The sequence below is a fragment of the Carya illinoinensis genome, chromosome 13, assembly GCF_018687715.1.
Source record: "Carya illinoinensis cultivar Pawnee chromosome 13, C.illinoinensisPawnee_v1, whole genome shotgun sequence".
NCBI lineage: Eukaryota > Viridiplantae > Streptophyta > Magnoliopsida > Fagales > Juglandaceae > Carya > Carya illinoinensis.
The window spans coordinates 29,383,417-29,409,970 of record NC_056764.1 but is presented as its reverse complement, the minus strand read 5'-3'; the positions used below and the strand labels follow the sequence as shown (position 1 = coordinate 29,409,970).

The 26,554-nt window shown below is 37.9% G+C and overlaps 1 protein-coding gene across 1 annotated transcript; it reads left to right on the top strand.

Moving 5' to 3' along the window:
- Positions 1–25,762, top strand: LOC122291120 (protein CLT1, chloroplastic-like). Its single transcript, XM_043098766.1, has 9 exons — positions 1–264; positions 4,890–5,047; positions 10,680–10,825; positions 11,130–11,167; positions 22,365–22,480; positions 23,339–23,438; positions 23,530–24,084; positions 24,220–24,343; positions 25,631–25,762. Exons 1-7 carry the CDS (start codon positions 1–3, stop codon positions 23,614–23,616), a joined length of 909 nt encoding a protein of 302 aa, XP_042954700.1. The 3' UTR covers positions 23,617–24,084; positions 24,220–24,343; positions 25,631–25,762.
- The last annotated feature ends 792 nt before the right edge of the window (positions 25,763–26,554 follow it).

The window sequence follows — 26,554 nt, the reverse complement described above, 5'->3', positions numbered from 1 at the left end:
ATGGTTGCAGCAGTCATCACGGTCGGCAGATATTTCGCGGCTGCCTCTCAACTACGTGATCAACAGCGGTCGGGGATGGTGCTGAGATCGCGGCTGTTGGTGGTGGGAGAGGTGGGGACCGGAGGGACGTGGGATGGGGAGGAGAAGGAGGTGAGCCCGTGCTCGTGCGCAGTGGGACATTTGGCGGAGAAGTGCGGGAGTGAGGATCAGAGGGTTGAGGAGGATGGAGATAGTGCGAGTAGGGATCGAACGGTGAAGGTGGCGGTAGCAGCGGCAGCCACGTGTTGCGCCTCCGAGCCGCCCAGAAATCACACCCACAATAGATAAAGACAGTATTTAAGTGGTTCGGCAACTTGCCTACGTCCACTGAAGTGGAAATTCAATTTTTCAATATGTTTGTATAATTTTACAAACACTCATCAATAACTCTCTATCTCTCTCAAATGGCCTCCGTTCTGGGTTTCCCCAGAATCCAAATTTCGCCCCAAGCCTCTGCCTCGATCTCTCACCTCAGTGAGGATGAATTTTTCTGCAACTGAGTTCTCTCCTATTTATAGGAGAGAGCAGCCTACCATCTATGCATTAGGTGCAGCCTTCTATGACTTTGCATCATAGTGAGTGGGTGGGTGAAATGGTGGCTGCAGATGGTGGGTGGTGGCTGCAGACAGTGGGTGTGTGAGCACACTTGGGTTGACTTCAACAATCACCCCCTCTGCAACTGAGTTCTCTCCTATTTATAGGAGAGAGCAGCCTACCATCTATGCATTAGGTGCAGCCTTCTATGACTTTGCATCATAGTGAGTGGGTGGGTGAAATGGTGGCTGCAGATGGTGGGTGGTGGCTGCAGACAGTGGGTGGGTGAGCACACTTGGGTTGACTTCAACAATCACCCCCTCCACCCAAGTGTGCCATACCAGGCTGCTTGCAAACTGATTCATTCTTCAAATGATTGCACTCCTTCATTGGAATACTTGTCAGCCATGAGAGATCCGCTATCAAATGCATCTGCAGGTACGTCTTCAAATGGATGTCCAGATGCTTCTCCAAATGCATCTTCAAATGCATTAGCATCGTCTACACCCACGGAGCTTGCAAGGGATTTTCTTCAGAGGAGATTTACAAGTGCCTAACTGCACAATCTCAACTCTCTAGGATTCTTTCTTTTGCTCGAGTCCATGAGTCCGTACTCATGTACACCTTGAGCAAAATGAGCTTCGCTCTAGCCACATCCGAGCAAACAATCTGCCTGGTGCTTTTACAGCTTTCAAACCAGGCTCCATAATCCTACAATCACACCAATCTCCAACTTGGAGACTGGTTCTCAACATGCCAGCCTCTATTTCCAGCATGATCCCTTATCATTTTTACAATTTTACAGCTCATGTCTTCAAGTTAGAAGACTAACTAAAGTGATGCATAACTTTAGTTTATCACGTACAATGCCCTTAATCAATACATCTATATAGGGCAACACATCTCCCACTGCACTGGGAATCAATGGTCTCGCACGGACCTTGACACATATCAGATAACCTGTTGCTGAGGTCTCCATCTCTGATCTGGGTGACTGACCCTTCATCCTGCTGCTATCTTCAGTCGCATGTGCCCATCTTGTGTGCAGTCTCCGACTTGCATAATCTCCATTCTTGCAAAATTTTTCTTCATACTGTAGTTCACTACCTTCATTCAGCAGGATATATTTCAAGGTAGTAACCACCATGGAGGTCTGATCATCTTGGCAGTCATGTGATCATCAACTTTAGGTGTAGATATCCCTAGAACATCTGACGTTTTGTTCCCATCTTTCACACCTGTACTTCATGTCGTGTTCTAGGGAGATTTCTTTAGAAAAGTAAAACTGGGTTCCTTTTACTTTCTCATCTAATTCACACGACCATTACCACGAGCCAAGACCAATGAATCATTCGTGACCTTCCATGCCTTTTTGAGAAAACACTACTGAATGACTGCTGTCTTCAAGCTGTCTTTAACAGCATTGTGCACTGCAAGAAATGCAACGCCATGTATTTCTTCAGTCACCATATTCACAGCATCATTCTCAGTTTTCTCCTGATTTTAGCAGTCTCTTGTGGTCTGTCTTGCCACAAACTCGAGATCTTGCCAGAATTTCTTCTGCGCACCTCCTCATCTAGGATAAGATCTCTTACATTGAGAAATTTCAACTTCGACTTCTTTGTAGAATTACTCATAGCCATTCTCATGACCTCCCAACCTTTTGATCACAACGCCAAATGCTATTGGGCAACAATAGTACCTTCTGCCTTATCTGAAATTGAACCGTTTCTCCACCTCAAATCTGACAAGATTTGAAGCCTTAGTTCCTGACATTGCTTTAATGAATTTACCGTATAAATGAATAGTACCTCACTAAGTCAGTTCCCAGGAAAGATTGGAGGGTCACAATGGACACACTTAAAATTTTCAATCTCCTAGACAGAACCTCCTTAGACTGTACGTATCCATACTACCACACCAAAACTTCATCTACACTTTGTTATTTGCAATTGGCTTTTCAAAGAAAGCCACAGTGAGATCCGTTGTGGTTCTCCTCTTAATAACATTATGCTCCATGAGTTGTATGACTACCAAAACCTACTGATATAACAAGTTAATCAGCATCGTCCAATGATCTGAAATTTGCCCCATTAAATTTCACGATCCCAACTGGCTTAAATCAAGCCCAAATGGACTGAGTCTATCTCGACTCCAACTGGCTACGATCAAGCCCACAGCAAATGAGTCCGTCATGACTCCAACTGGTTACGATCAAACTCACAACTGATCTGCAACTATGAACGGTTCAGATCGAAAGTACCGATGGCGAATCTCAACATTCCCACCGTACCGATGAGTCCGGAATGATCTAAATAGTTTGTCAGCACTATTTGATCATTACAATGGAACTCCAACTAGCATAGATCTAGCCCAAAATGATCTGCAACACGTAAACGGTTCAGATCGAATATACTAATGGCGAATCACAACATTCCCACTGTATGGATGAGTCCGGAATGATCTAAATAGTTTGTCAGCGCTATTTGATCATCACAATTGAACTCCAACCGGCAGATCTAGCCCAAAATGATCTGCAACACCTCGACAGTTCAGATTGATAGTACCGATGGCGAATCTCCACATTCCCACCTTACAGATGAGTTCGGAATGATCCAAATAGTTTGTCAGTGCTATTTGATCATCACAATTGAACTCCAACCGGCGTAGATCTAGCCCAAAATGATCTGCAACACCTCGACAATTCAGATCGACTGTACCGATGGCGAATCTCAACATTCCCACCGTACAGATGAGTTCGGAATGATCCAAATAGTTTGTCAGTGCTATTTGATCATCACAATTGAACTCCAACCGGCAGATCTAGCCCAAAATGATCTGCAACACCTCGACAGTTCAGATCGACAGTACCGATGGCAAATCTCCACATTCCCACCGTACAGATGAGTTCGGAATGATCCAAATAGTTTGTCAGTGCTATTTGATCATCACAATTGAACTCCAACGGGCGTAGATCTAGCCCAAAATGATCTGCAACACCTCGACAGTTCAGATCGACTGTACCGATGGTGAATCTCAACATTCCCACCGTACAGGTGAGTTCGGAATGATCCAAATAGTTTGTCAGTGCTATTTGATCATCACAATTGAACTCCAACCGGCGTAGATTTAGCCCAAAATGATCTGCAACACCTCGACAGTTCAGATCGACTGTACCAATGGTGAATCTCAACATTCCCACCGTACAGATGAGTACAGAATGATGCAAATAGTTTGTCAGTGCTATTTGATCATCACAATTGAACTCCAACCGGCAGATCTAACCCAAAATGATCTGCAACACCTCGACAGTTCAGATCGACAGTACCGATGGCAAATCTCCACATTCCCACCGTACAGATGAGTTCGGAATGATCCAAATAGTTTGTAATCACCATTTGATCATCGCAATCAGACTCCAACTGGCGTAGATCTAGCCCAAAATGATCTGCAACACATTGACAGTTCAGATCGACAGTACCGATGGCGAATCTTGACATTTCCACCATACGGATGAGTCCGGAATGATCCAAATAGTTGAAAAGTACTATTTGATCGTTCAAATCGGACTCCGAATGGCTTAGTTCTAGCCCAAAATCGATTTGCGACTTTTCGACGGTTCAGATCAGTCTTCTGCTACAGTGGCGCGTGGGAGCGCGTGCCTGAGCGTGGGGGTGTGTGGGAGAGTGTGTTCCACGCGTCTTCTTCCTCCAGGCGCGAGTGGGGGCGCTTGAGCGCGTGTTTCCCACTCGTCTTCTTCCTCTGACGCGAATTAGGCGCGTCTGTGCACTCTCCAACTTCTAGGAGCGCGTACGGGCTCCTCCGGCATTCGTTTTCAACGCCGTTTGCGGCTACAGATCCATCTTGATGAGAGGAACATTGTGGTGTAATCAAAAGTTGATTTTGATCAACTGTAATTTTCTGGGTAGCACGAACCGAAGCTCTGATACCATTTGTTGCGCCTCCAAGCCGCCCAGAAATCACACCCACAATAGATAGAGACAATATTTAAGTGGTTCGGCAACTTGCCTACGTCCACTGAAGCGGAAATTCAATTTTTCAATATGTTTGTATAATTTTACAAACACTCATCAATAACTCTCTATCTCTCTCAAATGGCCTCTGTTCTGGGTTTCCCCAGAATCCAAATTTCGCCCCAAGCCTCTACCTCGATCTCTCACCTCAGTGAGGATGAATTTTTCTGCAATTGAGCTCTCTCCTATTTATAGGAGAGAGCAGCCTACCATCTATGCATTAGGTGCAGCCTTCTATGACTTTGCATCATAGTGAGTGGGTGGGTGAAATGGTGGCTGCAGATGGTGGGTGGTGGCTGCAGACAGTGGGTGGGTGAGCACACTTGGGTTGACTTCAACACCACGGTGGTGCTGGGAGTAGGGAATCGGGTGTTGTATAAGCTGGCCCTGGTTCCTCTGAAGCATTACCCCTTCTTTTTGGCTCAGCTCGCTACTTTCGGGTACTGACCACATTTTCCTCTCTCTCTCTCTCTCTCTAATCACACTATTAATTTTTTATATTAGCATTAATCTAATTAAGTTTTATATTTGGTATTAAGGAAACTTGATGGATTGTGTGATCATGAACTCATTCTCAAATCGAGCTGAAGTAGGGTTCAATTTCTTTGAATAGTCATTAGTTTTCTTTGGTTCTAAGAAATCATGACCATCGGAGGATTCAATAGCTGATGGCGGGAGAAGATTCAATAGTCATAGTGCGGGTAGAGTTGGCTCACAAAATAATGATGTCTCTGTCTATCTCTAAAGAGTTTTGCTACGTACAAGTACAGTTGTATACTAATTTGTGTACTAATACTGATTTATTCATACTTAAAATTTAAATTAATATTATTTTTAATAAAATCTATTTTTTGACCAATCACATCACATTAGTACACAGTTAGTACACAATTATACTTGCAACTATATTTTTCCATCTCTAAATTCGACTATTCATTCTAAACGAAAATTGGAAAGAATCAATGAGATATTATTATGTATTGTATATATGTATACTTTTTTCAGGGAATTTTGAGATAACTTTATATTGCTTAACTATGTTCTAAAAGTTGGATATCTATAACCTGTTATTTGTTTGACATCGATTCAGAAATTGGGTGAAAATTATAAAAAAAAATGTAACACAATTGATAATTAATAAAATAATTAAATTAGTAGCGTTTTCTACCAAGGGTACACTTCTTTTCCTACTCAAAATCAAAATAAGTTTAGTTTAAAAGAAATGTAATGATATCAATCTTAGATTCAAGCTCTTCTTATTCTTTAAAAAAAAAACGATTTATTATTAAAAAAAAATATTTTTTCATGTTAATCTTAGATTTACTTTTTTTTCTTTTTTAAAAAAATTGCTGCATACATCCACTACAACAAAAATCATTTTTTGGGACGAAATTGCTTTGGGACGAATTGGAAATCGTCCCAAAAAGTGAGATTTTGGAATGAAATTTGAATTTCGTTCCAAAATAACGACGGAATGCCAGACCGTTCGAACGCGTTCGAACGCTATTCTTAGGGACGAAATTTTTTGTCCCAAATAAGTTAACCGTTCGACCGTTAATGATTAACCATTCGAACGTTTAATTGTTACCGTTTAAACGTAATATTAGCGCGATAGGAAAAATTATTTTGGAGGGAAATTGACAAACCGTTCGAACGGTAAATTATAAACGTTCGAATGATGCATATTCACCGTTCAAACGTTATTTGAAGCGTTCGAACGTATTAACTGAAAATTAATACCCTTCCCTAATTATTCCAAATTTCATGATAATAAATGTTATTTAAATGCAATATTCGGTATTAATTATATTAAATATAATAATTAATTCAATTATAATATATTTTAACTGTTAAATATATTAAATGCAATATATTTAATGCGCTTATATATTATTAAATACTATATATTATATTTATAATTTTTTATATATATAGTATATATTATATTATATTTAATTAAAATATATTATACTATTGAATATTATATAGTATATAGTATAAGTTATATTATATAGTATAATTAATATAATATAGACTACTATATACATGAAACTATGTTCATGTATTTATATAACATATATATTATATGTGATATTAACTAATTTATATATATATATATATATATAATAGTATATGTATTACATGACTTGTTTAGTATATTTTTCATATTATATTGCAGTTATAGGTTAATTAGATGACACTCTCTATTCTAGCACTATAAATGACACTATATATACTCAATTTTAGTTTTTGTATCATTATAATACACTCTAATTGCTAGTAGTATAGATGACACTATATATAATAGTAGATATCCTATTATTAAATAATATTATAATAATAATATAATATAATAAACACTATATATATGCATGTGATACATATAACCCTATGCTATGATACCATATATATGTTATATATAATAGGTTAATATATATACTTGACTATAATACTAGATGTAATATGATATTTTATACTATATATGTTACTAAACTATATAATATATGTTTGATTATATATTATATAGTTATATTACTCTGTCTCTAAACTATAGTATATTTACAAGTTATTATATTTAAAGGTATAGTGTAAAAAAATACAATAAGCAACATTTTAATTTGACGTTTGAACGGTTTAAAATAACCGTTCACACGTATAAGAAAACGTTCGAATGGTAATTTTCACGTTCGAACGTTTAATTAGAGGGGGAAAATTTTCCCACTAATCTATTTGACGTTCGAACGTTCATTAAATAACCGTTCGAACGTCAATGTTCTACATTTACACGACAGAACCTCACAATTTCGCACTCGTTCCAGTCGACTTCCAATCTCTCCCACGCTCATTTTCTTCCAACCAACGTCATTATTCTTCAATCCAGCCCTCAAATATTACTAATTTCTATCAATCTCTTATATTTTCGGATTAAGAGGTTGTTTTTACCGTTTGGTGAAGAGTATTTAAGTTTTGGGCATTGGGTACGGGTGGATTTTCCAGTTTATCTCTCCAAATCAGGTATTCTCCTTAAATATATTCTCATTTTAGATTTTATATAAGTGTTTTCGTTTGCTATAATGAGTTCGTCATATAGTTTGCTATCTTTTGATGTAATTTGGATTGTAAATGTTGAGGTTTTCGGAGGTTGAAGACGACTGTAATCTGGAATTAATCCGTTCGAACGGTATTCGTGTGCCGTTCGAACGTATGTCCTTAGATCGAATGGTGACTAGCACCATTTGAACGTTATGTTGGTCAGTGTTAAAATAATTAATACTTTAAATGCAGGAATTGAATTAAAAATTAATTATTTATAATCTACATTTAATGATACTTAAATACTTAAAAGATTAAAGTAATCAAATGAGAATGAATTCAATTACAAATCATCTAAGATTTAATAATACTTAAATATTTAATAGTTGAATTATTCAACTATAGGTTAATACAAATAATTTTGTTTTAATAACACAAAAATACTTAATCTTTGAATTAATAAAATGAATTTTAAATAAAATACAAATAATCTAGATTTAATAATACTTAAATACTTAAAAATTAAAAGTAATCAAATGAATTTGAATTAAAATATAAATTCCGAATTATAATTAATAAAATGAATGTTAATTACAATACAAATAGTTATAATTATTAACTAGAATGTTAATTACAATACAAATAGTTATAATTATTAACTAAAATGTTAATTAAAATACAAATAGTTATAATTAATAAAATATTTTGAAAGATATAAAAAAACTATCTAATTATTTAATAATATAAATACTTAATTAACATATCTTGTATTGTTTGTTTGATACATGTTATATTGAAGAATTGGTTGCAAAACAACAAGAGTTAGATGCTCAATTGGCGAGACAAGGAGACATGGAAATGCGCCTCAAACAACATGAAGAAGAACAAGCAGAGTTCAGGAGAGATATGCAACTCCAAATGCAACAGTACAGGTCTCCAACCAACTGATGGTTTTTTACGTCTAGCTTATGACATTATCTAATTATGTATGAATAATGCTAGTATCATGGTTATTTATTTCTTCGCACTTATTATAAAACTTTTGTGAGTAATTAAACAGTTCCTAATTTATGTTTTTCAAATATTATGGATGTCTATTTAATTTTTTTTTAATTATTGATTTTAATAAAAATAATATCCGTTCGAACGACCGTGTCACGTTTGAACATTAATGGGTAGGCCATTCAAACGATAATGTACCGTTCAAACATTAATGACCAAACCGTTCGAACGATACCAGATGCTCAAAAAAACGTTCAAACGCAGGTCATTACCATAGCGTTTGAACGTTGATCAGCACCGTTCGATCTCTTCTACCGTTCGATTTGTTCCTTTAACGTTCGAACGTAATTCTATTGATCGTTTGAACGTATCTTAATAACCGTTCGAAAGATACATTAACGTTCGAATGGTAACTGAGAAGCATTCGAACGCTATTCTGGAACGAATTTTAACCATGACAAAAAAGGTCATCGTTCGAACGGTATCGAACGGTCAATTTCAAAATCGTTCCAAAAGATATATTTTGGGACGAAATTGTGATTTTCGTCCCAATATATCTTCTGGGACAGTGATGTTGGGACGACCTTGAGACGAAATTTTTTCGTCCTAAAAAATCTTTTGGAACAAAATCTATATATTTTGGGACGAAAATTTTCGTCCCAAAAAATGCTTTTTGTTGTAGTGATCTTAAAACTACTTATATCATTTGTTTTTAAATATAATACATATATATATATATATATATATATATATGTGTGTGTGTGTGTATCATTTCTTAAAAAAAAAAAAAAACTGATTTGGGGATCATGATGCCGTATCGAATGAAAGTTTTTATTCAGTGTGAGGACCGTACTGTAATGGGAACCATAGATCTAATACGTGGGCTCAACTTGAACAAAAAAGTATGGAAAATGATAGGGATCCGCTGGGGGATCCCGTTCATTTATCCCATTCTAATTTTTCATTTTTTTATTTTTTTAGTTATTTTTTTATTTTTTTTTTAATTTAGTAACTAAGAAAATATTGTTTAATAATATTGTAATTTTTTATTTTTTAAAAATATTTTAAAAGTGTTAAAAAATGATTTGAAAAAATTATTTAAAAGTGTTTTTTTTTCATATTATTTTTTTAAGACTTTTAAATATTTTAAAAAAATGAATAAAATTTACAATATTATTAAATAATATTTTTGTAATCACTATGTAAAAAAAAAAAAAAAAAAGAAGAGGAACGGGATGCTTGAACGAGATCCCGCTGATTGCCCATCCATACAGAGGGTTCGATCTGTAATATTAATGACTTGTAGGCTTGTAGCGTCTACTTCTTTTCGGGCTTGGTATGATTTTGATAGTTTTGTGGTGGGCCACCTGAAAAACTTTCTAGCGAATTGGGCTCGTTCCAAAAAAAGAACCTTTTTGTACCTTTCCTCCTTTGCTGTCTCAGACTTCTTCTATCGTTTCTGGCTTTCGGTTGTGTGGTCCGGCAAAATATAATCATATCTAGCTTTGGCCGAATTGCAGAATAGCCCCTGAAATTCTCCAATTCACAACTTTGTCCCCCTGAAGGAATTTTGTCCCCTTCTCCATTATTTTTCCAAATAATTATACTATGACCTCCCTTGTGTTAAACTAGTTACATACCTTTTCTTTATCAAATTAAGTCAGAGGTTGTCTTGGTAAAAAGCATACAGCAATTTGATATGCTGCAGTTGACACAGTTTTTTTTTTCGACTTTTCATTAACAAACTGTTCCTCACTCAGTAACTTTCAATGTAAAGAAGTAAACTTGAACTACATTACTTTAGTTTGTTTTTAAACTAAGCTAAGAGTAGAGATTGGATACAGTTATGACAGGTGAAAGGTTGAGTTCTTTTTTACTCCAATTCTTATGCTTGATCTTCACTCCTCGTATGCTATAACTGGTTTGTGTTAATAAGTTAAGGTTGAGTTTTTTATGGAATTATTATGAGGAAGGATAAAAGGCTTAACTTCTCCACAATGGGCTAACCTGTGTTTTACTCTAAATTGTGTCATTTAGATATGTAGTTGTCTACTTCTCTATATTGTATCTCCGATACCATGCTGGCATTGTTACAGATGAAATGCTTTCCATGCGAAAAGCTCCATTTCTTGCCGTTGGTTTTTTGGAGGCCCTTGGTGCTGCTACTGGAATGGCAGCTGGAGGCAAGGCTCGTTTTGTTATGAATTTATTTGTTCATTTTTTTATTTGCTCCATGGGTTTTCCATCTCTATTAACAATGAAAGGCAAATATGATGGAGACATAGAAACCATAGTTATTTAAATTAATTCTTTTTGTTTGAGTGCATACTGCAAAGATTACCTGTTGCTGGATTTGGGGTCAGTCTATGTGCGTTACAGCATTCATATGTTTTCTGATGCCTTTAAAATGTACCTCTGATATCCAGCTATTTCTTCTTTATAGTCATTAATCTCATATATTTTATTACTTTTCCTTTCTTGGATCAGCAATTCTTTCTGGAGCATCAATTCCAATTTTGTCTCAGGTAAAAGTCATTTCTGATAACAATTTTTTCTTTGGTTTTTAATTGAATAAACAGGTGAAAAATTACCTTTTTTAATTTGTTTATTTTACTAGTGCTCGATTAATATTGTCGTGCAAAACACATTGTTTGATTTTGAAGAGCTAAAGCTAGGAGTTTGAGGTTTAAAGGGGGGATCCAATCAGTTAGTTCTGCATGACCCAAAATGAAATGGATAATTTACATATCTATCAGGGAAAATATGGAAGTGTGAACAAAAATGGAAGCACATATTTTATTATCGGAATTATCCGAATATTGATTAAGTGAGTACTTGCACTAAAATGGTACAAAATATAGATTTATATATTTTTTAATACCTTTTTATATGCCACCAGATTGTATAATTAATCATTGAGCAGTTCAGCAACCTGTGATCCACTGAATCCTGGTGGCAAAAACTTCTCTGGCATAATCAGTCAGATTGTTCTGGGTTTTGAGGGAATACCTGAAAATATTATATTGAATGGTGATCCACAAGAAAAGTTCTGCTAGTGTAATTGATAGTTGATAGTCTATCTGGAGTGGATTGGCTGAAAATGTATAGAATGTAGGATACTGATTTTGTGGGATGGCCAAGGATAAAGCTCCGGCTTCGGATGGGTTTTTGATGGCCTTGTATCATGATTGTTGGGATGTAGTGGGGGGGCGATTTTATGCAGGTTTGTCAGGAGCTATACACTTTTGGTAAATTTGAAAAAAGCATTAATGCTTCTTTTATTACTCTTACTCCTAAGAAAGTTGGGACTGTGGAGGTGAAAGACTTTCGGCCTATTAGTCTCATAAATGGGGTATATAAGAGTATCTCAAAGGTGCTTGCCAATCACATGAATACAGTTATGAGTAATATTATTTCAAAATTCCAAAATGCATTTGTGAAAGGGAGACAAATCTTCGATTCGGTATTGATAGCCAATGAATGCCTAGATTGTAGAAGCAAGGAGGGCATACCTGGGCTTTTGTGCAAGCTAGCCATGGAAAAGGCTTATGGCCATGTTAATTGGGATTTTTTGTGCTATTTACTTAGGAGGTGTGGCTTTGGGGATCGATGGATTTCATGGATTAGGCATTGTATAACTACGATTCATTATTCAGTTTTGGTGAATGGCGCACCGGAAGGATTCTTTAACAGCTCTAGGGGATTAAGACAAGGGGATCCCCTCTCCCCTTTACTATTTGTCATTGTTATGGAAGCATTGAGTTTATGTTGAGAGCGGCGGTGAATGGAGGCTTTCTTGCTGGATTTTCAGTGGGAGGCTTTACTATATCTCACATTCTCTTTGCTGATGACACACTACTATTTTGTGAGCCGAACAACAATCATATGCAGTACTTGAGGGCTGTATTACTTTGCTTTGAAATGGTTTCAAGCCTGAAGTTAAATCTCTCAAAGTCTGAAATGGTTTTCGTGGGTGGTGTGAACAATATTCAGGGCTTGGCGAATATCTTGGGCTGTAAAGTTGCTTCGTTGCCTTTCAAATACCTCAGTCTTCCGTTGGGGGCTGCTTTCAAGACAAAATCTATTTGGGATGGTGTGTTAGAAAAAATTAAAAGAAGATTGGCTGGGTGGAAACGGATATACTTGTCCAAGGGTGGTTGATTAACTCTTATCAAGAGCACTCGATCTAACCTCCCTACCTATTTTTTATCGCCTTTTCTGTTACCTACAACTGTGGCCTCTCATATTGAGAAAAATTTTTGCAACTTCCTTTGGGGAGGCATTGGGGAGGAAACTAAGTTCCATCTTGTTGGTTGAGATAAAGTTTGCTCTCCAATTCTGTGCAGTGGGTTGGGGGTGCGTAATGTGAGCGTCTTCAATAAAGCACTTTTGGAGAAATGGCTGTGGAGATATCATAGGGAAGGGGAGGGTATATGGAGAGAAGTTATAGATTCTAAGTATGGGAGTATGTAGGGGGGTTGGCATTCTAAGGAAGTTAGAGGGACACATGGTGTGAGATTGTGTAAAAACATTAGAGCTGGATGGGGAAGATTCTCCAAGTTTTTCAGATTTGCAATTGGAAGAGGTGATAGAGTTTATTTCTGTCATGATGTTTGGTGTGGCAAAAGGGCTCTAAAGCAGGTGTTTCTCATGCTCTACCAAATTTCTTGTGACAAAGAGGCTGCTGTGGCTGACTTAGAGCACTAGCATTGGCTTCATCAAAAGCTAATGCATCTTCAAATTTTGATAAATTTACTTAAAATGAACCTACATTGGATTCATCAAATAGGTATTTGGGAAACTTTGAGCTACAGTAATTGTTGCTCTTCCTTCAAATTTGAAGGTCTACTATTCCACATTCAAACTAATATTTTATTCTAATTTTAATATGCAATGGTTTTATTTTATTTTATTCTAAATTAGTTGGAAATAAATTATTTAAGTACTAAATTAAACTATTAATGTCCATATGGCTAGTATAATTACAAAATATGAAGAAAAAAAATTAAAAATATTATTATTAAGAAAATAATATTATATTATTATTTTGATGAATTTAATGGCTAATCCAATGTGGAATTATAGATATGAAGGTTTTGAATTTATGAAAAATGTGTACTTTTCATCAAATTTTAAAGATGAATTTGATGAGTCCAATGCTAATGCTCTTAGTGGTACTATCTAATGGTGCTGTCCATTGGAATGTAAGTTTCTCGAGAGTGGCTCAAGATTGGGAGCTGGATATGCTTGCTGATTTCTTTGACTTGTTATATGCTATGTCAATGGGCAATGAGATGGAGGATAGGATTAGGGCTGTGAATAAATGGCCTTGGGTCGATCCGTCCGTAAGATCCGCAAGTGGCCCACCTGACAAAATCCAAGTTCATCTGATCAAGTTGCATAACGGGTTGGTTAATCTATACATCCGTCGAACCCGACAACCGACTAACTAATGTTTTGAATCCAGTTCTCCTCCTCAAACCCTAGCCACCTCTCCATTCCTCATCGCCGTTCATCGTCACAGTTCGTGGTCGCCGTGGGTCGTCACAGCTCGTGGTCGTAGTTCATCCCCTCTGTTACTTCTCCACAAGGTCTGGATTTGCCCTACTCTCTCCTACTCCGATCCATCACAGGTTACTCTCTCTGTTAATTACTCTCTCTAGCTGATTTCGATCTCTGTTGGATCTCTCTATGCCCTCCATCTATTTTGTCTGTCGGGTCTGCTGGAAGATGACCTGCATGCCACTTTAGCATAATACGAAATGGTATTTTGATAATGAAGAATAGAAGTATAGCATCTGTTTTAGAAAATAAGTTGGATGTTAGAGATATCTCTACCAGAATGTGCTTGTCTTTCAAATCCGTAGCATGTCTTGGGCAGGAATTATTCACAGCATGAGTTTGCAAAAGCAATCAACTTAAACTTTGCTCTGAGCGGCTGGGATTAAGCCATTAATTAGCCTTTTAAACAAAGGGATTTATTGTGTTTTTTCATTAAACACAATTGTGCATAAACATATTAGTCTGTACTGACTGTTGAATTTCATTAATTTATGGATCAAATTATACACATGATCAGACCAAAGAGTTTCTGTACTGACTGTTGAATGTTCTTTCATTATCCAAAAGTTTGATTAAAATAACTTGTTACAATTGCCAATTCAGTCCAATTAATTGCTCAATCAAGATGGGGCTTAATTCTTTTCTTGGTTATCTTTCTATTAATAATTTAGAAGTATGATTAATCAAAATAATGCATTTTTAATGGTAATTAAGTACATATATATCTTAGAAATGAACTAAATAACAAGCTTAAGATATGGCCTTAAACATTTAATATATCATGAAAACGTAAGAAAACAAGTGAAAGTGATCATGTTTGTCCTTAATCCCATGTAATGGTAATAGTTGATGAATAATGTCACCTAAGCGTAATGTGATAAATAGGATAGGAGTGTATCATATAACATAACTTTATCTATTTTGATCATTTATGGCCTATCTTTATAGGATATTTTTGAACTCCTAAGTCCTATTCAGTTTTAAAAAAAGAAAAAAAATTTATAGTTTTTCATCCCCAACTTCTTCAAACGAAAGAGAATCCTAGTCATTTATAACTAATTATTTGGTATCCAAATTAATAATTCTGCTGACCAATATTTTAAACTATTATACATAATATATGATACCAAGGAGAGTTTGCATGAGTTTGTGATGATAGTGACTATCTTCATTGATGATTACTTTTTTAGTGACCTTCTGTTTTTGGGTTGAAATGCTGGCTTAATGTAACTATAGGAAACAGAGCATGGGCTGCATTTAGTGATTTAGGTACAAGCTATCTCCCTGTTGCTTCTAAAAGTTTAGAGTAAATTCATGTTTTCTTTGGATCTAAACCAGTCGACTAGTTCTTATGAGAACTTTTGCACAGTATGTGCTTGATGAAATAACTATGAAGGTAGAGTTACAGAGACTCAGGAAATAAAGTTGTAATTCTTCACTCTGCTTCAAGGCTTTACAAATGGGTATATTTATACACTTCAGACTTATGTAAGAGGAAGAAAGAATACAAAGAATTCCTTTACATGAACCAATGATAGTAAGACACATCAATAATCAGTTACAACGGAAATATTCTCTGCTACAGGTGTAGTGCTGTGTTACGTTCCAGAATATTCTTCCTTTGTAGTGCTGCTGTCTGGTAGTGTTGAGCCGTTAAGTGTAGAGGAATTATTTGCCTTAATAGCCCCCCTCAAGGCAAGCGTCATTGGGGAAACATTGAGGCTTGATCGCATAAGGGAATACCGAGCAGTGGAAAGTGGCTTTGTAAAAATGTCAGCAAGTTGATCCTTGCTGGAAAAAAAGGATACCCGAAGGGTCTTGGCAGCGACTCGTTCGCGAACAAAGTGGTAGTCTAAAGCCACATGTTTAGTGCGAGAGTGTAGGACAGGGTTAACTGCTAAATAGGTTGCACCAAGATTATCACACCACAAGGTGGGTGGGTTGGCTAGAAAAATTTTTAACTCACTAAGCAGGGATTGAATCCAAAGTATCTCACAGGTTGTATTAGCAACAGCTTTGTATTCAGCTTCAGTCGAGAAACGAGCAATAGTAGGTTGCTTTTTGGAACCCCATGAGACCAAGTTAGAACCAAAATACACACAGTAACCTCCAGTGGATTTGCGATCATCAGGGCAACCAGCCCAATCAGCATTGGAGAAGGTAGATAAATTAAAGGAAGACTTGTGAGAGAAATGCAGACCAAAATTAGATGTGAGACGAAGATAACGCAAAATGCGTTTGACGGCCTGCCAATGGGGAAGACGAGGACAGTGCATATATTGACATACTCTGTTGACGGCAAAAGAAATATCAGGACGTGTAAATGAGAGATACTAAAGACTGCCAACAGTGCTACGATATAACTGAGGATCCTCAAAGGATGGTCCGTCAGTTGCCGTGAGCTTAACAGAGGATGACATGGGAGTGGAAACAGGCTTAGCTTCATGCATGATCGTTTTTTTCAAGAGATCATGAATGTATTTAGATTGGGTCATGCACAGTCCATTGGAGGATCGAGAAATTTCGATTCCTAAGAAATAATGTAAATCACCCAGTTCTTTAATTGGAAAGGAATTTTTCAGAGTAGAAATGAATTGAGAAATAAGAGTGGGACTCGAGCCTGTGATGATTATGTCATCTACGTATATCAAAACAAAGACTGAGTCAACATTATTTGAGAAAATAAACAGGGATGTATCGGATCTAGATGCAATAAATCCTAAGGACAGAAGCTTGCTACTGAGCTTAGAAAACCAGGCCCTAGGGGCTTGTTTGAGACCATACAAGGATTTACGCAACTTACAGAGATGCTGTGGACAATCCGGATTTGTAAAGCCTGGCGGCTGCTGCATATGAACAGCCTCTTCCAAGTCCCCATGAAGGAAGGCGTTCTGAACGTCTAACTGGTGTAACGGCCACTGAGAGGAAACGGCAATGGAGAGAATGAGACGAATCATTACAAGTTTCACAACTGGGCTGTATGTCTCAGAAAAGTCGACGCCGGCGTGTTGGTGAAAGCCCTTGGCCACAAGTCGGGCCTTGCGGCGTTCAAGGGTACCGTCGGCGCGTCTTTTAGTTTTCAAGACCCACTTTGAACCAAGAACGTTCAGAGCAGGAGAAAAGGGAACTAAATCCCAGGTTCGGTTAAGGAGGAGAGCTTGGAATTCGAGGGCCATCGCCTCACGCCACTCAGGGTGTTTGGAGGCCTCGGTGAAGGAGGAGGGTTCCTCTGGAACATTTGAAGAGAAGGTGTCGGTGTGATGAAGGGAAGGTTTTGGAGGTGGCCATGCGATAGTGCCGTCAGTCCGTTGGAGAGGGCAGCGGATATTATTCCGAGATCGTGTGGTCATGGAATGGTGAGGTTGTGAGATGGAAGAGGGAGACGTTGAGGACGCAGGGGTTGGCGGCGCAAGGAGAGTGGGGTGCGAAGAAAAATCCCTAGAGGAGAGAGGACTGTTGTGTGATGTTCCAGAGGTATTCGAAGGGATGGAAGGCCGGGTTGGGGAAATGGGTGGATCGGTAGTGTGTGCAGTGGGCTGATCTTGAGTGGGCTGAGCTGGAGTAGAAGAAGTGGATAGAGTTTGAGAAGTAGAAATGGGCTGATCGTGAGTCGTGTGTAAGGATGGGGGGAGAGTTGGTCCAGAGGAAGTTGGAATAAGTGAGGGGGGAGGGATTGGCAGAGTCATGGATGGGCTGCGAGTGGAAGAATTAGGATGAGGCTCGGAAGAGATAGAGGCAAAGGGAAAGCTGGTCTCATGAAACTGTACGTCCCGAGAAATGTAGATTCGATCGGTGGGTATATGGAGACAGATATAGCCTTTATGATTTGGGCTGTAACCCATAAAAACACAAGGTTTGGATCGTAGATCCATTTTATGGCGGTTAAAGGGCCGGAGGTTGGGCCAACAGAGGCACCCAAAAGTTTTTAAAAATTTGTAATCAGGTAATTTTTTAAAAAGAACTTGAAAGGGCGATCTGTTATGAAGAATGGGTGTAGGGAGTCGATTGATTAAATAGACTGCCGTGAGGAAAGATTCAGCCCAAAAGCGTTGAGGAACTAAGGCGTGGGCTAGCAAGGAGAGCCCAGTCTCAACAATTTGGCGATGACGCCGTTTGATTGTACCATTTTGAGCATGGGAGTAGGGGCAGGAGACGCGATGAATTATTCCATGAGTTTGGCATAATTTCTTTAAGGGCTGAAACTCCCCGCCCCCATTGGTTTGTATTTCTCGAATTTTAGAAGAAAAGTAATTTGAAACATGTGCGAGAAAAGCAGTGAAGAAGATGATCACATCGGACTTAGATTGCAGAGGAAAACACCAAAGGTACTTAGAATAATCATCGACAATACTGAGATAAAATTTACATCCAGAGGAGGATGGCACAGGCGCCGGCCCCCATACGTCCAAAAATAAAAGATTAAAAGGTGCAGTAGATCGGGAAGGAGAGCGTGGATGCGAAAGTGCATGAGTTTTAGCTTGAGGGCAAGCGAAGCATGGTGGAGAGACATTGGTGGACGCTGTAACAGGGAGCCGAAACTGTTTTATTGTAAAGTCTGTAGTGCGTACTGACGGGTGACCAAGACGAGAGTGCCAGATGGCAGGTGTGGTTCGCTCAGTAAGACAGAGTTGAGGAGAGATGGGGTTGGACGGAGAAGGAGCCGTAACACCAGAAGGTAGCGTATAGAGACCATCTTCAACGTGGCCTTGGAAGAGTACCACCTGAGTTTTCAAATCCTTCACAAAAAAAGTATGAGCATGAAATTCAAAATAAACTGGATTATCAATACAAAATTGACGTACAGAAAGAAGATTACGGGTGATAGAAGGAACATGAAAAATTTTATGGAGAAAAAAATTGTGAGAGGGAGAGGAAAGGTGAGCAGAACCAGTATGATGGATGGGGAGGGAGGAACCGTCTCCAATGCTGACCTGATCAGTGCCCTAATAACCTGCAACATTGAACTGAAGAGTAGAGAGATCAGGTGTAAAATGATTCGTGGCAGCCGTATCGGGGAACCAAGAGCTGGAAGAAAGTGCTGGGTTCATGGTCGTGAGGTTGGCAGAGAAAGAAGAGGGTGGTGGGGCTTGGTAGGAGTGATCAAAACGAAAATAACAGGTGAGGACAGTGTGGCCGGGCTTGTTGCACAATTGACACACAGGGCGAGAATTGGGTGGACGAGGAGAAGAGTTTCCACCAGTATGAAAGCTACGGCCACGGCGACCACGAGAGTTGGAGCCGCGTCCTCGATGGGGAAAAGAAGTGGATGTATGGGTGTGCGGTGTGGTGGTATTGTTTGCAGTCAGGGAGGTGGGTGAGAGAAGAGCATTGGTCTGGTGTGAAATACGGGACTCATGGTTCAGAAGATAACTGTAAATTTGAGAGGTGGACAAGGGATCGGGCCGAGTAGTAAGTGAGGTCACAAGAGACTCATAGTCAGAGCCTAAGCCAGCCAATAGGTAGATGGTGAATTCAGATGTTGGTAAAGGATGGCCAGCGGCACTAAGAGTAGCAGCAAGAGTGGTAACTTTGTGAAAATACTCAGTTATAGTAGAGGAGCCCTTTTTCAAAGTGGCGAGCTGGAGTTTGGTTTGCATTATGTGAGCGGACGAGTGAGCCGAAAATAAATTCTCCAAAGTGGTCCAAATCGCAGAAGAGGTTGCGCAGGAGAGCACTTGTGCAAGAACCGTATCGGACAAAGAGGCATTAATTGTGGAAACGATTAGTTGGTCCTGTAATACCCATTTTGTGTATTAAGGATTTACAGCATTGTTAACCATGGGAGGTGGCATAGGGATGGTGCCGTCCACATAGCCAAGAAGCTGATGACCTCGAAGGAATGGCACAATCTGGGCCTTCCAGAGGAGGTAGTTATCCAAGGTAAGTTTAATTGTAATGAAGTGAGAGGAGGAACTAATTATAGTCGGGTTGGCTGAAGAAGAGATGGGATTAATCGGGGGAGGGGTTGTATTGATGAGGGGAGGGTTGGGATTTATGGGAGGAGGAAGGTGAATTACGAGAGGAGGTGTTTTCTGTGGGTTTTCTGTATCATCCATTGTAATGGAGGGGACGTTGATCCTGGGCGCTCTATGATACCATATGAGAACTTTTGCACAGTATGTGCTTGATGAAATAACTATGAAGGTAGAGAGTTACAGAGACTCAGGAAATAAAGTTGTAATTCTTCACTCTGCTTCAAGGCTTTACAAATGGGTATATTTATACACTTCAGACTTATGTAAGAGGAAGAAAGAATACAAAGAATTCCTTTACATGAACCAATGATAGTGAGACACATCAACAATCAGTTACAACGGAAATATTCTCTGCTGCAGGTGTAGTGCTGTGTTACGTTCCAAAATATTCTTCCTTTGTAGTGCTGCTGTCTGGTAGTGTTGAGCCGTTAAGTGTAGAGGAATTATTTGCCTCAATAGTTCTTATCCCAACCACGCTGCATTTTTTTAATCTATTTTGCATGACAAGTGTTTTAAAACTAGTTATATAACTTTGTTGTACTTGAATTGGACCAATGTTGTCGTGATGCATGCACTAGTTCTTTTGTTTGTTTCTCTGTTTCTTGTATTATTTGAATATTTGAAAAGTGCCTTATTTGTGTGTGTGTGGCTGGATGCATCTTTTTTTTTTACTAATATCTTGATTTTTGAGATTAAGGAATTTTGTTTATTTTGTAGTTTTTCTCTTGATGGTACCTCATTTTGTTAGCGGGGACCATAATCCTATCCTTATTAATGTCCTTTGTGTGGAAAAAAGATGTTCAGCTCCCTTGGTGGGGAATGTTATTTGCCTTTGCTTTGGCTTGGATTCTTACCCTCCCAATTGGAGTTATTCAAGCAACTACCAACCAAGTAATGATTCAACTTTTTGAGCTACTGTGTTTCTTCTTGTCTTTATCCTTTTAAAAGACAAGAAACCAATTTTCAACATAGAACAGGAAGGTGGAAGAACTTGTAGATTTTATGATTTTAACATCTCAATATTTTTGTGACTACTATGCAGCAACCTGGATATGACATAACAAATATTGATTTTAACATCTCAATATTTGGAAAACCCATTGCAAACTTGCTTTTTTGCTCACTCCTTAGTAATAAAATGATATTGATTTGTATGAAAAAGAGACCAAACAGATAGAGTGGTGCATAAATGAACTCACCTGCAAACAGTTTAAAAAAAAAAAAAAAAAATCCGATCCGTCTGTACAGACCCGTATCTACGGACGGTTTGGGTCGGGTTGGCGCGTTCTGGGTAACCGGGTCGGATCGGACCATACACAGAACCGACTTTGGACTCACGGGTTGCAGGCCTAGATAGGATGATTTGGTATTTGAGTGGAAATAAAAAATTCTTGGTGCGCTCCATCTATACGACTCTCTTAGATGTTTCTAATGATCATAGTTTTCCTTGGAAGGCTCTTTGGAAATGCAAAGTACCTTCTAAGATTGCTTTCTTTATGCGGACTGCATCTCTGGGGCAGATTCTCATGTCAGATAATCTGAAAAAACGTTGTCTCATCATATTAGATTGGTGCTTTATGTGTAAGAGAGACGGAGAATCAGTGGATCATCTATTGTTACATTGCAAGGTGGCCAAGTGTTTATGGAATGAGATCCTTAATCTGACAGGGGTGGCTTGGGTCATGCCTGGAAGAGTTGAGGGATATCTGAGGTGCTGGACAGGAATTAGTGGGAATGCCCAAATAGCTGCTGTGTGGGGGAATGATCCCTCACTGCATTATGTGGTACTTGTGGCTAGAGAGAAACAAGAGGTGCTTTGTAGATATGGAGCATTATTTGGATGAGTTGAAGCGATTTTTCTACAATACTTTACTTTCTTGGGCCTCAACCCTTATTTGTAATACGGCCAATCTCCATGACTTGCTTGTATCTCTCACTAGTACCTAGATGTAATTAGGCATGTTTGTTGTATACCACCGGTGTACTTAGGAAATGCCTTTTATATCAATAAAATTTTACTTTTACCTATGAAAACAAATGATTTTGTTTTCATCCTATATTGATCTACGCAAAACCTAGTATTGATAGGCCCACTAGTTCATGCTGGCATGAGACCATCTAACTATGTTTCCTTTTAAAAGGTAATATTGAACTTCACCAATTGATATTCTTTTAATTATTTCAGACTTTTCTTGTGTGGCAAATTCTTCTGTCAATTATTTTCCTCGGAAGGAGATATAGAGTAAACCAGCTACTCGGATGCTTTTTTGTGGCAGTTGGTGTAATCATAACTGTGGCAAGGCAAGTTGTACATGCATTCATTAACAATTGTTGAGGCTCATCAATGAACAATTGGTTCTGTTTCTCTAAGGATCACGAAGCTTGGGAGATTTTTCATATTAGAAACAAAATCTTCGGAGTGGCCAAGCTCTCGAGTTTATTGACTTTCCTCATTCTTTGGGATTTCAAGCTAAAGGTGCCCTACGTAGAATAGGTACTATGGACCAAAATATGGGGAAGGTTTGCTGAGAGATTATGGTAGGAGGAGCTTGAGATTTTAAAACTGCTTTGCAGTGTTAATAACACAGGTTCGGTATTCATCTGTACCTTCTGGCTAAGATAGCAGAATCTTTTCTCAGTAATCGTTGTACTCTTACCAAAATTTTGAAGCAAACTGAATCGAATGTCTTTGTTGTATCTTGTTCATAGTTGTATGACACTGATCATAGTCAGTATTTTATTGGTGATTAATATGAAAACTTAAGAAGAATAGTTGGAAATGATTCTAAATAGAATTATGGAAGGATTAGAATGCAAGTTGTAGCTATAGACATGGAATCTTTGACTGCATATGTCTATTTTTCAGTGAAGGTTGTTCCTCCTTGTTTGAGAAGCAAAAACTATTCTCCTGGGGAAGATAAGTAGAGATTGGGCTTTTTTTTCCTGGTTTTAGTAGCTGGTGTGGAATTTGTGCTATATAGTATCAATCAAAATATTAAACTTATCTGTTAGTAATATAACCAGCTTGTACTACTTTCAAGCACACAGCATATGGAAATCTGTTAAATCTTTAAGAGCCCTAAACAATCAAGGGCTCATAAGAATTGTTGTTGCGAGTGTCGTATATATTTTATTACTTGCCTTTATTCACTTTTGCAGTGGATCTAGTGCTGGACATTCATTGAAGGAAGCTGGTATATTTTGGAGCCTTTTAATGATAACTTCATTTTTGTTTCAAGGGGCCGATACCGTGCTGAAGGTTGTTGGATGTTCTGACTGATTATTGAACTTTCCCAGTTTTCTACCTTGTATTGCTCTGAAGTAACATGCAGCATGATTATACTTTGTAGGAAGTAATCTTTTTGGATGCTGCCCGGAATTTAAATGTATCGAAGATGGTGGAATCCTTTCATCATATGTTCCTGGATTGGTCGTAAAATCTCATCTCCAATAACGATGTGTTAGTGTGTTTACCCATCATAAGGAACCTAAATGACCTCAATGTTTCTGCCCTTACTGCATTTTAAACCAAATCTATACTATTGAAACTGAATTGGGGCAGGAAAGAAGGGGGCTATAACAATAAATAAGACCCACCGCCAAATGATGACAACATATCGAAGAGGTAAAATACTTGGGAAGACCAAAAATAGTCTTACATGATAAAGGCAGTATGAAATGAGTTAGGTCTCAATGAAAAGAAACAATTTTATCCTCATTCAAGATTTCAAACTTACCTAAATTCTGTGCACGTTAATCAAGTATGCTGTATAAACTTGCCAATGCGTTTCAATTCATTGATTATTTCTTTTATATTTAGTAAAATTGATATGCTTCCATTGTATCCATCACAGGGAGGTTCAGTAGACCTATTTGTTGTAAATTCCTATGGATCTGCCGTCCAAGTAGGTATCTTGCTATTAATTACAAAATCTAGACTCTTTTCATTACAGGATAACTAACTTCTCTTTTTCAAAATGTTTTAATTATCAAATCTGAACCAAAGGCTAATGTACTGGAGCAATTAATGTTTCATGCAGGCCTTCTTTATATGCCTTCTCCTTCCTTTTTTGTCAAAATTATGGGGCATCCCTTTCAGTCAGTTGCCAAACTACCTTAAAGATGGCACGGCTTGGTTTCTAAACATTGGTACTTTGTCGAGTGGTAAGCTTCTATTTCTTGGCAATTACTTTTTAAAATATCATTTGATAGGTTATCTCCTAGTTTGAATAATTCTGTTTGGGGGTGGGTTAAATGATGGAAAAAAAATTTGAAGCATGACTCTTATGGCTGACCCCAAATTTAAGATTCCTTTTCAATTAAACATCTCAACTACCCTACTGATCTTTTTGGAATCGGTGGATGTAATTGCATGTTGTTGGTAGATTTCAATTTAATCCCTAACACACAAAGACTATAAAAAAACAACAGAAAAGTCTCATACTAACCACATGTATTTGCAACGGAAAATGCTATATACTACGCTCTTGTCCTACTCCTTATCCTATTGGATTGATATGGCATTATTAATTAGCTCTTCAATTTTTTATTCTAAAAATGAAAGAGTTGATCTTATGGTTGATGAGTAGTAGGAAATTACACAATTCGAGAGAAGTGGGATGAGAGTGTGGTATGTAACATTACTCGTTTGTACCAGTAATTGCAAATTTTGGTTCTTGGGTGAAATAAATCTATGTGCTTTATTTTTATTGATTTTTATCTCAAGCTGGCTGCAATAATTTTTTCTCCTTTTTTGTTAAAATCAGGAGCCATTGTCTGTTGCAATGGTAGAAGTCAGGTTGTCAACCACAAGTGCCTGCTTATGAGTCAATCCGATAAGTTGAGTGTTGAGAGTGCCTACTTGAAATGGAGAGTGACAGTTGGTGCACAACATGAGCCATTTTGGTCATTTCGTGTTTTGCACTTAATGTATACGCCGGTTGAAGCACGGGTTGGAGCACCCTTCATGTCAAGTGAAATAGAGAGAATCCTTATATATAAAAACCATCCCTGCAGAACCCCTTTTAAATGGAACCTGTATTGTGTTATGACCCTTCTGTTTTTAGCACCATAAAACTGAATTTTCTGAGTTTTATCCTCTGACCTCACTTGGAGAGTGCATAGGGTCCAGCAAGCTCACCAAGATGTGATTGTGACCTCACTGTGTAATGAATTGGTTACACTATTGGAATCAATTAAATGTCTCTCTCCTGTCCTGATTGTTAGTTGACTGAGTTAGGAATGAAAAACCCATCATAATCTTCATGAATGGTTTTGCTTTACGACCATATATTTGTTAATTATGATATGAAACCCGGTGCTCCCACAGTTCTGAATTTGTTACAACATACGAACACGAGTTATTGTTACCCTAGTAATCTTTCTGTTGTATTGAAGTTGCATTTTAATGGGAGTGATTCATTCAATTGCATGCAAATTTGGCTCTGCCAGGATGTGATGGTGCTCCACTGCTTCCATTGTTGTTTGTTGCTGTCAATATGGGTTTTAACATATCAATGCTTTATCTGCTCAAGATCTCTTCTGCTGTGGTGTCTTCCCTTGCTTCTACATTTTCAGGTATGTCATTCAATCTTGTAGAAGGCTAGTAAGCCTGACAGTAGTTGCCCTCCTCTGAGGGTGCATAACTTGAATCTGTACCTTGGTTTTCATGGAGGGTATTCCACCGAGCTAAATAATTTGAACCAGTTTGATAAGCCACAAGAGTGATAATGCATGTCAAGGTCCACTTTGGATCAGGTTGGGTTTTGCTCTAGAGCATTAGTCTAACATTCACGTGACACCAAGTGTATTTTCAAGCTCAATCACCCTTTAAAAACTCAACATCGATTGTCTGATACGATTTTAAATCCAACAAATATAACAATGCTTTTGACATTTTAAACCACATTCCGGGCGATTCTATTTCAATCTACGCCAACAAAATATTTTTTCTACTCATTCTAAAATCCTGCCTGTGCTTGAATTCTTTAAAGGGTAAACAATCTGTAACATACCAAAATACTGGTGTTGGGAGTTTCATGATAGAAACAAAGTAAATCTCTCTCTGCCTAACTAGAAATACTGCATTCTACACATTTAGTTCTACACATCATTGAACATACAACTTATTGGTTTGTGCTTTGTGGGGATCATCTATATGTTATATAATTTTCAAAGTATGGAACTTTGCTCTTATGAAACCTCATAATCAACCACCCCAACATATTATTTTCAAATGATAATTAGTGTTATAAAACCACATTATCCACTCCTCGTTTGTGGTATTATTATATAGCTTAATGCTATACACCACACTCTCATCTTATTTTCATCATATTAAATCAGATGTGACTCATTTATCACCATTGGATGATA

Coding starts and splice junctions, on each gene's coding strand:
- LOC122291120 (XM_043098766.1), top strand. CDS start 1: ATGGTTGCAGCAGTCATCACGGTCGGCAGATATTTCGCGGCTGCCTCT. Junction 5,048..10,679: donor GCTCAGCTCGCTACTTTCGG/GTACTGACCACA, acceptor TGTGTCATTTAG/ATATGTAGTTGTCTACTTCT. Junction 10,826..11,129: donor TACTGGAATGGCAGCTGGAG/GCAAGGCTCGTT, acceptor TTCTTGGATCAG/CAATTCTTTCTGGAGCATCA.